Source organism: Meleagris gallopavo, chromosome 20 (assembly GCF_905368555.1).
Source record: "Meleagris gallopavo chromosome 20, MGAL_WU_HG_1.1, whole genome shotgun sequence".
NCBI lineage: Eukaryota > Metazoa > Chordata > Aves > Galliformes > Phasianidae > Meleagris > Meleagris gallopavo.
This window is the reverse complement of record NC_139423.1, coordinates 1186227-1201406: the sequence shown is the minus strand read 5'-3', so window position 1 is coordinate 1201406 and position 15180 is coordinate 1186227. Positions and strand designations below refer to the sequence as shown.

The 15180-nt window shown below is 44.5% G+C and overlaps 1 protein-coding gene across 2 annotated transcripts in view; it reads left to right on the top strand.

Annotated features, from left to right (window-relative positions):
* SHISA6 (shisa family member 6) overlaps positions 1–14894 on the top strand; it is a 234628-nt gene extending 219734 nt beyond the window's left edge. For both annotated transcript variants that reach the window (XM_085240271.1, XM_085240272.1), the window contains one exon: positions 8837–14894. In XM_085240271.1, coding sequence (XP_085096397.1) covers positions 8837–9387 — 551 coding nt within the window. In that variant the 3' untranslated portion in view covers positions 9388–14894. The remainder of the gene's footprint in view (positions 1–8836) is intronic.
* Positions 14895–15180: the final 286 nt, after the last annotated feature.

Sequence of the window (15180 nt, the reverse complement as noted above, 5' to 3'; positions counted from 1 at the left end):
GTATCTCATTTGCTTGTAAGCCACAGCGGGCACAACGTTAAGGCAATGATCTTCTTCCCTCTGTTGTTGTACTGCCCAAGTTGGCATCTCCGGTAATGATTCTCCTGGCTGTCGCTTCCCATCAAGGAAGAGTAGAGAGAAAGAGTCACTTCATTACTGCGAGAGCACATGTGGTTATTTGCTTACTGACCTCCATGCTGTGCTGCCTCCCCCAGCTCCGCCTCTCTCTGCTCCTGATAGAGTCATCTGAGAATCCTTTTTTGCTTTCTGGCTGCTCAGATCAGCCGAGCTCAGCCCGATGCACCCAGGGCAGATATCTCACCATCTGCAGGAGCAGCTGGAACCAGATGACAAACCCAGGCTGATAAAAAGCTGCTGAATTGGCTGGGAACCTCCATTTCAGTAGGAGCACATCTGCCTGTCCTCAGCAGTGCTGCAGTTCACCATGTTTCATGGTCCTGAACAGCACCTTACGCTGGCCTTTGGTGCATTGCTGATGTCTTTACGTGTTGCTCTCTGACCTGTTCATGCCAGTTAGTATCTATTCTTTCTTGCTGTTTTACATATTGCATTGTTCTGTCAACTTTTCTGCAATGCTCCAACTCATTGCTGCTCCTGATGGCGAATATTCACATGGAAATATCTTCAGCTTCAGTGAGATTTAGAAAAAAGCAATATTTGTGATGAAAAGTGCTCTCTCTAGACTGAGATGTCAAGTCTGTATTGTGTTAACATGGACATTTTCTGGGTGCAGAAAGGTATTCATGATGCCTCAGTTGGAAAAATAATTTCAGTATCTATATTTGCAATAGCTTCACTGAAAGCAGATCGGGACAAAGAGCAGATGCTACATCCTTGCTCTGTATAAAATCTGCATTCCCAATTTAGCCTGCTAAGAGAGACGTACAAAACGAAGTGGCAGAGAAGCCCTTGGACTGTCCATAGCACATCCTCACGCAGAGGATTTTCCAGAAGAGAAAATGCAACAGAAATGTGGCACATAAAAATCTCAGCCCACTCCTTGGCACTTCACTGTGGAATTTAAATATGTGTTTAACATTTAGGCAAGTATATTTGACATGCTGAAAAGTAAGCATGTGCTTAACCATGTTGCAGAGCAGAGATAAGGTATTTAGGGACTGGATACTGCCACGTATGTGACTTTTGCTTCCTGATAACATTTGGAGTCACTCTCCTAACCAGAAGCATTTTCCTTTCCCTGCATCCCTGTGATTAGCTGTCCATGTTCTTGAGTAGCTTTGATGATATTGTTCAATATTGGGAAACCCTTGAAATCATGACATTGAAACATAACTGCTTTAAAACGTCCTCATTTCAAGGTGATGATTTACTTTCATTTTTCAGGTGATATAGTGTAAAAATGTATCAATTGGATAGCCCCCGAATTGCTCTTTCATTTCTAATTGATTTCCAATGCTCAGGATTACCTGGGATAAGTACTTCCAGCTCAGAGGCTGGGAGATGTCTGTCTTGACATTATTGGGAACACGTTAGGGAAGCATCCACCAGGAATTGCACCAATGACTCTTACTGTGGCTCTTATTATGATGAAGGAGATGGTCCAGACCTCTTCCAGCCTGACATTCACCTATTGTTTTATATACTGTGCATAGATGCTCACTGAAAATGCCTTGAGCTTCCTGCTAAGGATATTGATGTATCTCACTGGAACATTAAAAAACAACAAACGAATGCTAACTGAACCTCCCACACCTTCCACAGCCAACATCTGGAAACATACATCAGATCTGAACTCTTTTCTGTATCTACTCCTGCAATGCTTATCCAGCTCACACTGAATATAAATTCACTCTGACCAAGCAACTCCATCCATGCACTGGTGATTACCAGGTGTCTGATCCGTGGGGTCTCAAAAAACTTGTTTTGCAGTTGAAGAAAAGACATCTCCTTATATGTCCAACGTGCCCCTCAGCAGCTTGCAGGAGGGAGTATGTATTGACTTCCTGCATTGTTTCCCAGATATTTGTTTAAAGAGGCAAAAATAGATTTGTGTTAAGGTATCAAGCTCAAATGCCTTCAAGAATGTGCTGAGCAGAGTCAGCCTTCCTCTTCATAGAATCACAGAATGACTTGGGTTGGAAGAGACCTCAGGGATCATTAAGTTCCAACCTCCCTTTCCTCCCCACAGGCAGGATTGCCAACCACTATCTCATGTACTAGATTAGATTGCCCAGAGCCCCATCCAGCCTGGCCTTGAACACCTCCAGGGATGGGGCATCCACAACCTCTCTGGGCAGCCTGGTCCAGCATCCCACCACTCTCTCTGTTAAAAACTTCCCTTGATGTCTAATCTAAATCTCCCTTCCTTTAGTTTAAAACCATTCCCCCTTGTCCTATCACTAGCTACCCAAGTAAAATGTTGATTTCCCTCATGTTTCTAAACTCTCGTTAAATAATGGAAGGCCACAATGATGTCTCCCCACAGCCTTCTCTTCTTCAGATTGAACAAGCCCAGTTTCTTCGGCCAATCTTCATAGAAGAAGTACTCCAGCCCTCTGAGCATCTCTGTGGTCCTCCTTTGGACCTTCTCCAAAAGCCCAACATCTTTTCTGTGTTGAGGGCCCGAGACTGGGATGCAGTACTCCAGATGGGGCCTCATAAGGGCAGAATAGAAAGGGGCAATCCTCTCCCTTGCCCTGCTGGCCGCCCCTCTTCTGTTGGAACCCAGGATACTGTTGACCTTCCTGGCTCTTGTTAAGTTCTCTGTCAACCAGGACCTCTAATTTCGCTTCAGCAGTTCCTCTTGTGAGCAATTCCTGCCCCTCTGGGCAGTCATTGTTCCTGTCCCCATTCAGGAGACACGTGGCAGTCAGTATCAGTCTAGGATTATGAGAATTAATCTCTGGTCATTGGCTGTGGAAGATATGTGGGGTTCATCCACACTTCAGCAGCATTGGCCTTAGAAGGAAATTCTTGCATCCTGCAAGGAAAACACCAGCTATTTGCCCATCACTGGCAGATCTAGGTATACTTTGCATCCCCATGAACAGTGGCTGATAAATGCCAAGCCAACTACCCCACACTGTATGTTTAGGTAACTAAATGGTTTCAGCTCTAAAAGTGCTAAGCACCCCACGCTACCACTGGGCTTGTGAATGCATTGCACCTTTAGTATCACGGAATCACCAAGGTTGGAAAAGACCTCCAAGATCACTCAGTCCAACCATCCATTCCTCACCAATATTTCTGCAATAAACGATGTCCCTCAGTACAACATCTAAAGGTGTTCCTTGAACACCTCCAGGGATGGTGAATCACAGAATCACAGAATCACAGAATCACAAAATCGTAGGGGTTGGAAGAGATCTCCACAGATCACCGAGTCCAGCTCCTCTGCCAAGGCAGGTTCCCTATACCAGGTCACACAAGTTGATGTCCAGGAAGATCTTGAATATCTCCAGAGAAGGAGACTCCACCACCTCCCTGGGCAGCCCATTCCAACACCTGACCACTCTCTTGGAGAAGAAGGATTAATGAATCCCATTCTTATAGCCAGTCTTCTCTGAAGCCAAAAGGAAAAAGGAATTCAGACCTCCCCTTTAACAATGCCAGCAATATCATTTTCTTATTCCATATAAAGGAGCTACAGACAACATAAAATCTGGGGCTTTACAAATGAATTACTGTACTTCAGTTTTTCGTATTTAAAACTAGTTGTTTCTAATGAACTCTCTGCCATCGTTAAAAAAAAAAAAAGAAAAAGAAAGAAAGGATGCTGTGAAAAGCTCAGTAACAAAGACTGCCTTTCTATTTGAGTCAAAAGGCATTAGATACTGAATGAAACTTCACCTAATGGTTTGGGTTGCTTCAGATTAAACATCACTTGCTTTCACTAGTAGTGGAAGACCCAAATAACCAAGACGAAATGTCGTTTACTATCACCTTGCTAATGATGAGGAGCCAGAGCTCAGTGGGGATATGGTCAGATCCTACCCTACTTCAGCCATCAGGCATCTGGCCTTCTTTTCATCCAGGCATCTTCTTAATCAGCAACAAAGGGCAGCCATCTCTGTATATCAAGGTGCCAGTCTCTCACTGCCCCCCGAATTGCTCTGACAAACTATCAAACCCATTGCTGGATAAGAAGCCACCTTTGATGCTGGGCTTGTGCATGGGAAGAGCAGCAGTGTGTGGAGGGTGGGAACATGCAGCTGAGCAAGAGCATCTGTGTTAATTCTGCCCTGCCCAGCACCCCAGGGAACTGCTGTCCCAGCTGAGTGAGAAAGGTCAGTCAGAAAGGAAGCTAATATTTTCAGGCATATTAAACCACTTGGTATTGGCTGAAGGATCATCACAAATGACTTGGCAGCTTGAAAATGTTAAAGAGGAAAGACAAGGCCAACGAGGGAATGCACTGGAACTGCTGAGAAAGAAAAGCAAATAAATTGCTCTGATGACCTTACATACAGATGAACGTGCATATGTTTTAATCATACTAACCACAGGGAGAAAAATCATCCTTGTCTTTTTCACTCTCTTTTTCCAAAAACCCACCAATGTACCTCATTTCTCTAATCACAGCATTGGAGGAGCTGTGCTCTGCCTTCCTGCAGTGGCTTTGTCTCACTCATTTTAGGCAGGCTGAGGTGAGATGTGAGGAAATACTCATTTGGGGCTCTCCCTGCAAATGACAGAAACAAAAATCTGCCGTGCAGGTCAGCTTGTCCTAAAGCAGTCTGGATGCTTGGGGAGCCAAGCCCTGGCAATGTTCCAGGAACTAACATGAGGGGAAAGAATGGGAAGAAAAGAAAAATAAATTATCCAGAAAAGTGTGATTTCCCTTAATTCCACTGCTAAGCATTTGAAAAACATGAGCAAAGCACCATAAATATGAGGGTGGCTTTTTTTTTTTTTAAAAAGAGAGATCTCCATTAATCAATAGACCAGTGATATCCTCCTGTCTGCTCATCATTTCTGGCCCTTAGAAATCCACTCAGGACACCTTTTTGAATTTAAGCACATCTATAAGAGAGAAACATATTCAATTGCAGTTTTATTTTGTCTAAATTTAAAAATGCCAGTTATCCCATGAGCATCAATAAAACAATAAGGAGCAGCAGTATCAGTGTCTTGTTATCCCTGTGAACTTGCTGATGCAGTGAGGATGGGATGAAACAGATTGGAAGGTTTCAGGTCCTGGGCACGTGGATATGCCCAGGGAAGTGGTGGGTGACCCATCCCTGGAGACATTCAAGGTTAGGATGGACAGGGCTCTGAGATCTGATCAAGCTGTAGCTGTCCCTGTTCATTGCAGGGAGTTGAACCAGATGGCCCTGAAGGGTTCCTTCCAACTCAAACCATTCTATGATTTTGGTTTGAGCAAACAAAGGTGACCAGACATCAGCAGTTCCAGCACCACCAGCACTTGGTGATGCACTTGAAGCCTTGAAGCTCTGAAGCCTGAAGCCATGTGTGTTTCACTGTTCTTCTCTGGTATGGAAATGTTGCTGTAGAGCTTTCCCCTCACACACAAAGGCACTGGTGTGATACGTGGCCTCTCAAGGAGTCAGCAGCCTGCTGCCTAACTAAACCAGCACGTTGTCGTCATTTTACAATTTTGATTCCTTTGAGAAGATGTGAAGTTTGTCCACGCCTGAAAATATTCCTGGAATAGCTGTGCCAACATCTACATGTGTCTCTCAGCAGCAAAGGAGGAGACAGCCTATGTGAGATTAGGAACGCCTTTAAAGTGCAATCAGGACCTGAATGGGTTAGCAACTGCCAGCAGAAGGCCATGCAGACTTCCATCTCTTAAAACAGTGCAGAAGGGATATTTTTAATGAAGGGATATTTTTAATGTTTCTGATTAGCAAAACTTTTTGGAGTGTAGGCCATGCTGCATTGTTCACCTAAATTAGCAAGGAGCAACTTTGAACCACTTTTAATCAGCTGATTCTGCTGCCTCAGTAGGAGGCTCAAAGCACTGCAAACCTCACTTAAGCTGGTTTAGCTGCTCTGGCAATTACCATGGCCAGGTGTGAGCATCCAAGCACATCTCCATTTGGGATGTTCTCTGCTTTAATTACATCTATTTAGAGTCACTTGGGCAAATCCAGCAGCAATTCTCTCATCCAGAGCAGAGGCCAAGTGCCAGAGTGCTAATTGCTCAGCTCCTATTCTGCAACCAGCCTCACACATCATTATCAAGTCCATGCACACTAAGTGTGTGCAAGTCCATCTATGGGCACAGGACAGAATACCAATATCTAACATTACTGTGGCCATATCAAAATTCCCTAGTTGTTCCAAGGCCTCTTAAAGGTGGTTTTAAAGGCACAAGAGTTGGATGACAGGAGAGTTGCTCTCTGACATTTGCAACAAGATTCTTCCTAGAAGTTTTTTATTATCACAAAAAAAAAGGATGCATTCCTACAATATATACTCTGCTGAGCAAATCCCGTCCACTGTGAGCATGCCAACAGAGGAGAGCTCTGGGTAATCCTCATGTCCTGGCAGAGTGTGGGCTGTCAGAAAGAGCTCAACAGAGATGGTGCCAACAGGGCGTGCATTTCAACACATGCATTCTCAGCTTGGATTTTTGGATGCAGAAGGACCAGCCACCTTCTTCATGGACCCACTGGGTTGTGTGGACTGTTTGCAGGAACATGAGGAAAAACATCCAGGGGGTATCAAAGAGCACTGGACACGTGGGAGAGGAGGAAATCAGTGAGTGAGGTCACCTAGCACAGGCTGCTTGCAGCACCATGAGTTCTTTCTGAAGAGCCCAAGGCACTAATTTTAAATGCTCTCTTGTGAACGAACTTCTGAGATTTGGGTGCTGTCAGCACCCAATTATCATAAAGTGCTGACATTTCCTCAGCTAACACTACGCCTCATGGGACAGCCAGCCAATTCCTCCCCTGATGTGTTGTGTAAAAACTACAGATTTATGTCTGTGTCAGAATAAACAGTTTCTGCTTAAGTACATCTCACCAAGTTTCTGCTTAACTGCTATATATATTGAATGTCTACATAGAATCCAAGCATTGTAGAGCAAGGGTATAGGCCCCACCATATCATCAGGGCCATGTCCCAGAACAGGATGCTGTCCCACAAGAGGATCATCTACTTCACCCGCTTCATGTTTACCTAACAGTTCTGAATCAGATCTTTGTGATTTTTATCACTTGAACATCCTCAGACACTCTACATGTGCATTTTTGCTCTTCCACCATTGTATACTTTCCCATCTAAAATCATCTGCATCAGGGGAGTGAAATACTGCAGCTGAGAAAATGAAAGGCCTTCCTTTTCTTACGATCTTTATCATACGTGTCTTACAGGCAAAAGATTTTGCAAAGAATTTGTATGGCAGGCTGTAGGAGTGGCATTTAGGAGATGATGTCCATCAGCATTTGGCTTGAGATGATAAGTGCATATTGGGTTATGCGTGTGTTCCCAACTCTGTGGTCCCTGCACCAGGTTGCTGCCATCAGATTAGTTGCAAGAGACCTTGTTCTCTCTGTAAGGTGGAGAATTTCACTTTGTTTTCGAATGAGGAAGACACTTCTTGCACACGAGAGGAAGTTCTGCTGACTTCTCCATGGAGATGAAGGCTGTTTGCCACGTGTCTGTGATGAGTCTTACTCTGGGGTCTTCTGGAGCCACTGATGAGCCAGAAAAGATGGGGCACATCAAGAAAACATCTCAGAAAAGGAAATAATGGAGGAGAAAGACACATACAGATTCTTAGTGTTGAGCTCTAGACACAGACACATCTCCACTCCCTGGAGACACTGTTGGGAACTTCCATTCAATGGTAGCGTATTTCTGATAAGGGACTGGTGCTCCATGCTTTACACCTGAAGTCACAGCCACATCATGATGGTCCACAAGCTGTGCTGTCTTGAAACCCAATGACTGATGATCCTCCTTCCAGCTAGGTAGTCCTACTCCCCCAGCATAAGGCATATGAACATCAAAGTTTTTTACTAGAAAGCTGGGTTTTTCCTTCATCTTCAAACCACAGGTTGTTTGAATCAGGTCATTCCATCTGCTCTGGGATTTAAGTAGTATGCTGGGACGTATCTGTAGCAGATAAAATCCTCCCTGAGGCTGAAGCATTTGTTTGAAATCCAAAAAGAACTCTGCAACAAAGAGATCATTTAAGGCAGAGAAGAAGCAAACTGAGCAAGCAACTTTCCATGAGATAAACTCCACAGTATCAAGCAGTGTATAGAAACACTGGAAAACAAAACCTCAGGCATATGATTTAACATCTCAGAGCAAACATCCCATTCTCACCAGAGACACTTTGTAAGCACATTTACAAATATTCAAGAATAGTAATTAACGATGTTTTGAGGTAGCTTAGGGGTTTCACAGCACATCCATGTTTGAGGCCAGAGGTATGAGTTCCCACAAATGGGGAAATTGCCTGCCTCACCCTGCTTTCTCTATGTTTTCTTTGTAAGTGCATTGTGAAGGTGATGTTGGATCATTTCTCCATAACTCGCTGTTTCTGCGAATTGTGTGATACCATGGTCTGGACTCAGCAGCAAACAGAGTCTGTTGTGTCTGCTGTGCAAGAAGGTGTGATGTACCATGAAAGGAATTACACCTGTCTGCACACAATTATTGCTGATAAACCCATGGCCACACAACCCACGTGGGGCTGGTGTCCCTCCAACAGGCAGCATCCAGACGTGGATGTCCCTGCCCAGGGCCAGCTGCTAGTAGACAGCCCTTGGTCTTACTGGGAGGCTTCTACATGGCTGTGTGAAGCACGCCTCCCATTCTCAGCCTGTGGGAGAGCACTCTGACATTTCTAACCGTTCCCTTTCTTTTCCCACAGCTGACAAAGAGGCTGATGAGTACTACATGAGGAGGAGACACCTGCCTGACCTGGCAGCCCGGGGCACGCTCCCCATCAACGTCATCAAAATGTCTCAACAGACCAACCACAGGGACAGGCCCCGCCGTCCCATCAGGGCCATGTCCCAGGACAGGGTGCTGTCTCCTGAGAGGATCATGCCTGAAGAGTTTAGCATGTCCTATGAACGGATCCTCTCAGATGAACAGCTTCTGTCTGCAGAGCGTCTCCACTCCCAGGACCCTCTGCTCTCCCCGGAGCGGTCGGGATACCCCGAGCAGTCCATGTCACGGGCATTGTCACACACAGACGTCTTTGTTTCAACACCTGTCTTGGATCGCTACAGGATGACAAAAATGCACTCCCATCCTAGTGCCTCAAATAACTTGTACAATACCTTAGGGATGAACCCAACATCCGCCAAGCGCCAAGCGTTCGCCTCCCGACGGCACAACACGGTAGAACAACTGCATTATATTCCAGGACACCACCACCACTACCGCACAGCGAGCAAAACAGAGGTGACTGTTTGATATGACCTCGAGCATTGTAGATATTCATTAAGGACTGGGGTGGCCACGGCACCCCGTACTGCAGTGGCCTTATAGGCCAAGATAACCTCTAATAACTCAGTGTCTGAAAGGATTTCTCTGACAGTCCCATCCACATTGTTTTTAAAGCCGCCTCTACATCGATTACATAAGAAGAACCCAACTAAACTGAAAATAGTGAGGGATAATGGAGGAAACTTCCTGACGTGCACCAGTTTCTGTCAAAGAAAGCCATAGTAAGTAGATGGCTCCTTCCAAGGGCTCACCTACATTATCTGATTATTTTTATCAATTTAAGACTTTTCAGTTGCTACAAGCAAAACCAGTCTCATGCCCGTGACAGGGAGGAGGAAATGCAGCGCTCCATCCTGGCAGGAAGGGGCCCTGTTCTCATCCCTCATGCCAGTCCTCATCGTTGACCTTTCAGTAGCAAGTAGGTCAGCTTCCGGCAGCTGGGGATCACCTCCAGACCACTCAGTACCAGCCAGCACCCATCCATCTGTTCTTCCTCACCCTTGGAACAAATTCAAGGGCAGACTTTCCTAAGGGACTGGCAGATCTAGAGACAAGAATAGCCTGGCTGAGAAATAAAGATTTAGTTTATATTAAATATACTCATAAGATAAAAATATACTAGTGCCTACAAATCGCCTGCTCTCTCAGTGTAGGAAGTAGTGGGGTTGATGTGTTCAATAAGCACAAATATACTGAAATGCTTGTTAGACCCCTTCTCCACTCATTCTAGTATCTTACTGTCTCCAACATGTAAATAGGAAGGAGGAACAGCTTATCTCTCCTCCAGCTTCTTGCCACTGCTGAGGCTCTAGTGCCAGAATTTGTTCAGCTTCACTCTGCTGACCTGTGCTGGGGGAAGTGCCGACTCCACCAACACCCCTGCCAGGAAAGTCTACCGTGGGTTTCATCTGAATTTCTCCCCAGGAGTTTCTTTTCCTGATAGCATTTTCCACCAGTCCAATTCCCATTTCCCAACATGTTTCTTTCTTTTAGTTGCGACCTAGAATTCTGTATGTAGCAAATCTCTTTCCAGACTTAGCAGAAGCTCAAAGCTGAGAGTGTCTGTCTACAGAAAAGCAAGCCGGTAATTTTCCATGGTTGTCTTACCATATAATGGCCCAAAAAGAAACCTTCCAAATTCCAATTCCACCGAGTCCCAGTTCTAACCATGCAGACAGTTCCATTTCATGCATATAAATTATATATCCAGCATAATTATAATAAATGGGCATGTTGTATATCTGATATAATGGTAATTAGATAATGTATATTTGTAAAATCTTTTAAGAATAGACTCGTGGGTCCAGAATTTGTGAGGGTTTTATCTCTGGCTTTCTACACAGATTAGGATCTGCTCTGGATTTTTTTGTTGTTCTTTTTTTTTATTATTATTATTTGTTTTCCTTTTATTTGTTCTCCTTTCAAATCCTGCAGAACCAACTCACACTAGAACTTTCTTTAGCCAGGAAAGGGTCTCTGGTTCTGAAGGCCACGCAGCCCCAGTGCTGTAGCTGCAGTGGTGCTGGGCACTATCCAGCAATTCCTGTCCGTGGTGTGAACGCAAAGTCCCAGCACATGCATGCACCCATGCACCAATCCAAAAGACAGGCATGATCCCTCCTTGGGGTAAAAAGATGACTGACTTTAGATTGTAAACACGTTTCCACATGGCACATCTCTCTCACATCCTCACCCTGAGTCATTTTCTACTTTCTCTTCAGCAAACTCTGTCTAAATTATCTCTGTTCTCCTCTTCCCCACAAATACCTCCCGCCTCTTGGCCTTAATGATGTTCCCAGCTCAATACTGCATACATTGATTGTAGGTGGTGAGCTTGAGTCTCATGCAGTGGCTCATGATGCAGCACCGGGTTCTTCTGGTGCAGGATAGGCAGGAGGAGCATGCTGTCTATTCCAGGTGATTTCAGAAATAGGCTTCCGTGGGGTGGCCATGCTGGCTTTCACTGTGATAGTTTTCAAAAGAGAACCAAGGCCCTCCACTTTCCCAGACCAGCTGGGTTTGCTGCTCCTAATTCATGGGCTTTCTTCCTCAGCTGATGGAGCCTGTGTTTAGAATAGACTCCATCTGAGAAAAGAACTGGGGCTTTGTTTGACGGAAACTGAGCTGAAAAGGAACAAATAAGAGCCTATGAGATCTAAGTGGCCATTACCATGCAGCCTTGCGCAAAGCCGTTCTGGGCAAAAAACAGAATTGTGCATGGATCAGGGTGGAAGTTCAGTGGTGTGGGAGGGACAAGTGAGAAAAGGCTCACACCTCATCTTCTGACCCTTGGCTTTGATGGACACTCCTCTCCCCTGACTACCTCCAAGCTCCACAGTTCAGTCACAGGATATTTCTTCACAGAGCACACGTCTGTGTGCAATCATTGCCCTTGGTGACTTAATTCCTTGCAGCCAGAAGTTTGTGACTGATTTGAAGAGAAATGTACGTGACTGACAGGGAGGCAGTCCCTGCTAATTTTCCGGGGCTCTTCCATTCACTTTTGTCCCAGACAAAGCCAGGATCTTCCCCTCTGCAAGCAGAGAGATGAACACTGTGGGCGAGGAGAGTCCACCCTAAAGTCTGCAGGAGCTGAGGTGGCAGAGCTGGAGGAGCAGAGGTGACCACGTGAGGCTGTGGGTAGGTCAACACTCTTTCCATTTCCTTTGCTGTTTGTCCCAAGCTCTCATCTTTGTCTAAGTGTTCAGTTTGTCAACTAAGAAGCTGCTGGATCAGATGCAAACATGGAAGTTTTCCATCCAAGTCGCCCACGCAGATGCTGTGCCCCAGGCCTTTTGACCTCAGAGCCATCTCTTATTCTGACTGACCAACATCACAGGCCTTCTGCTAACTTGTCAATAATTCTCCGAAGAAATCTTGTCCCCATCTCCTCACCTCTTCCACCCACACAGCAGTTTCAAGCAGATGTGTCCCATTAGAACAGCCTTTCTAGGCCAAATTTCTCCTGGAACTCTGCCACTACCACAGAAAATTTTCAGCAAATTTCTTTCAGAAGGCACCAAGGCCAAATGGCTGCAACTTCTTCTGGGCATTGTGAGTTCCCTTGGCTTGTGCTGTGTGTTGGAATGGGTTGGTAGCTAGAGTAGTGGCATTTCAGCACGTACAGGTGTTCCTACGTGATTTTATTCCTTTTTCTGAGAGTTTGTCACCAAAATGGCATTTGGTCCAAGACTGGGAGTCATGGTACACGGTCTGGTCCCTAGCATTTCTGTTTTCTGTGGTCAACACGTGATGATAAGAGCAACACTTTCCTATTCCACAGAGGCATTGTGAGGGTTCATATCATAATGTCTTTGAAGTGCTTTAAGACTCTCTCACAACAGGCACTGTAGAAGAGAGAAACATTTTTATTACTGTTGTTTGTCACCGTTGTCCTGCCACATCGTGTCTGATGTGTTGCAATCCAGTCTGTCCAGAATGAGAGTGCTGGGGTAGGGGGATGCAGCCCCCCAGACTTCACACTGCCTTCCTTCTGGTCATGGTCCCACTAGCAGGCAGCAGCTCTGAGGAACACTGTTACCTGCACTGTGATTTTTCTGCTTTCTCCTCTTGTCTGAGTCCCCACTTCATTCTGCACTCAGGACAAAAGCAGGAAGCAGTCACATTCCTCTGTACAGTAAAATACGATCTGCCTTGATTAATCTAATATACTCTGAAGAATTGATCTTTTTCTCCAACTCACAGGTGGAAACACATCTGTGGAGCATCCAGTTCCAAGTGTGCATGTGCAGGGACTGGGGGAGAGTGAGGTAGAAAGGTTTATATTCTTTCCTACAAACTGATAATTACTTGCATTCCCCAAGCAGCAACACTTAATAGTGAGCTGCACTGGGTTTTATATAATTGCATACAAATGTCTCATTGATACAGATACATGTATGTTTATGTTATACACATAAACACACATATATATGTATATACTGTAAAATGCAGTCGTAAAGTACTGATGGACCCTGTATCAATCTAAGCTTCCAAAATGTATTGACCCACTCTTTGAAATGTGGAAAACTGTTTTTAATGAAGCGTGCAGATCACCATGTGGAACAGAAATTTTGTCAAAGAAGACTTCTAATGACAGTGAATTGCGTTTTAAGGAAAAACAAAACATTTTTCAGTGTTTTAATGTTCCTTTTATAAATGATATTCTCTTTCTCTTTCTTGGGGATGGGGAGGGTGGGAGAAAAAGTTATGCGGAAATAAGCCCTCCTTTCCTGGCCTAGATTTACGTTCTGCTAACCTAGCTGGCTGCAATGCTAATCCCATAAATCTGGGCTTCGAGCATGCATATTTCTGTGCTTTTGTCTATCAGAAGCTTTCTCACCAGAAGTCTGCAAGAGCCTGGCGTCATTTTTGTAAGAGAGGTGTAGGTCCTAATAGCTGGGAAGATTTCTTCATCTTCTTCCTCCACATCAAACAAAATCACCGTGAAACAGGGTGACTTTAATTGTATTTGCAGTAAGCATTCTAGTTTGTTAACAATTTGCCATCTGCAGTTCATGTGATGGAGAGATAGCTTAGTTTTGTTTCGAACTCAGCTGAAATATATTTAACACATACAGATTTCACATTCAAGTGTATTTCGGTTGAGTAAGAAGTTTGTAGGGGGAATATGTGAGAAGGAGGCTGAAATATTTTTCCTACGAAGTGTTGCTAGCAATAAGCCTGTGCTGGGGCTGCTTCTTGGAGAACGGTCGCTCGTGTGTTGTGTGCCTGTGAGCAGATGGTGGAAGGTGCTGCTCACAGCCTCTCCTAACTGGCTCAAGGCTGCCAAAGAGATGCCCTCAACGAGCCCAGATCCCACTTGGGAAAACCAACCTACACTTCACCTTTTGGGAGCGAGGGGAGAGTCAGACCAATGGCATGAGACGTCGGAATGAATCTGGAAATGAGATCTCAGCAGCGAGCAAGGCAACGTCTCACGTCTCCACCATGACCTGTGATGTCCAGGAGGTCTCGGCCGGAGGAGATGTGTGTTGCCCCATCCCCACCCTCTGCCCACGTGCTTCGTATCCACTCCCAACTTTCTGTCTGTAAACTTGTTAGGCATTTTTGTAGCAAGAATTTCTTGGCTCTGAGAAAGACACTTCTTACTGTAATATTTTTAGTTTGGGGGACAATATTTCCTAAGAGGGGTTAAGTGGATATTTTTGTGCTTTAGCCCAGTTTATGGATTCCATGTTTATTATACGGTAGTACTGAAGAGGAAGTACGTTTGTATCTATAACTTTGCACAGACTCTTGGTTAACCATTAAAGAGGCTTCAAGATGAGCAGTATTTGACTGTTTTTCTCTGTATTATTCTTGTTGTTATACTTACCCGTAAAAGCACATTCTGTATGTACTGTAAACAAAAATATTATCAGTTTAGTAAAATTTAGTCTTAAGGATTTTTCCACTTTTGTCAGTAACAAATATTTATGGATTCAAAAATAAAGGCAATTTCAACATACAAATTGTTTCCTTTTGATATCTATTGGAGAAAAATAAAAGGCCATTTTCCGGGCAGCCTTCCCAACCTTTGTAACCAGCATTTGAAAGGTAGATATCTATATTTCTGTGTGTACTTAAATAGCATCTATTAAAATGAAAGCTGCAAGGTCTGGAAGAGTCATTATTTTTATGTATGTATTTATTGCATTTCATCATCATGCCAGAAAATAGCAGGGGGAAGAAGCGAGATGTTATTATATGCTGTAAAATTTTGTCATGCGAGCCTATAAGCTTTTATTTTCAAATCGG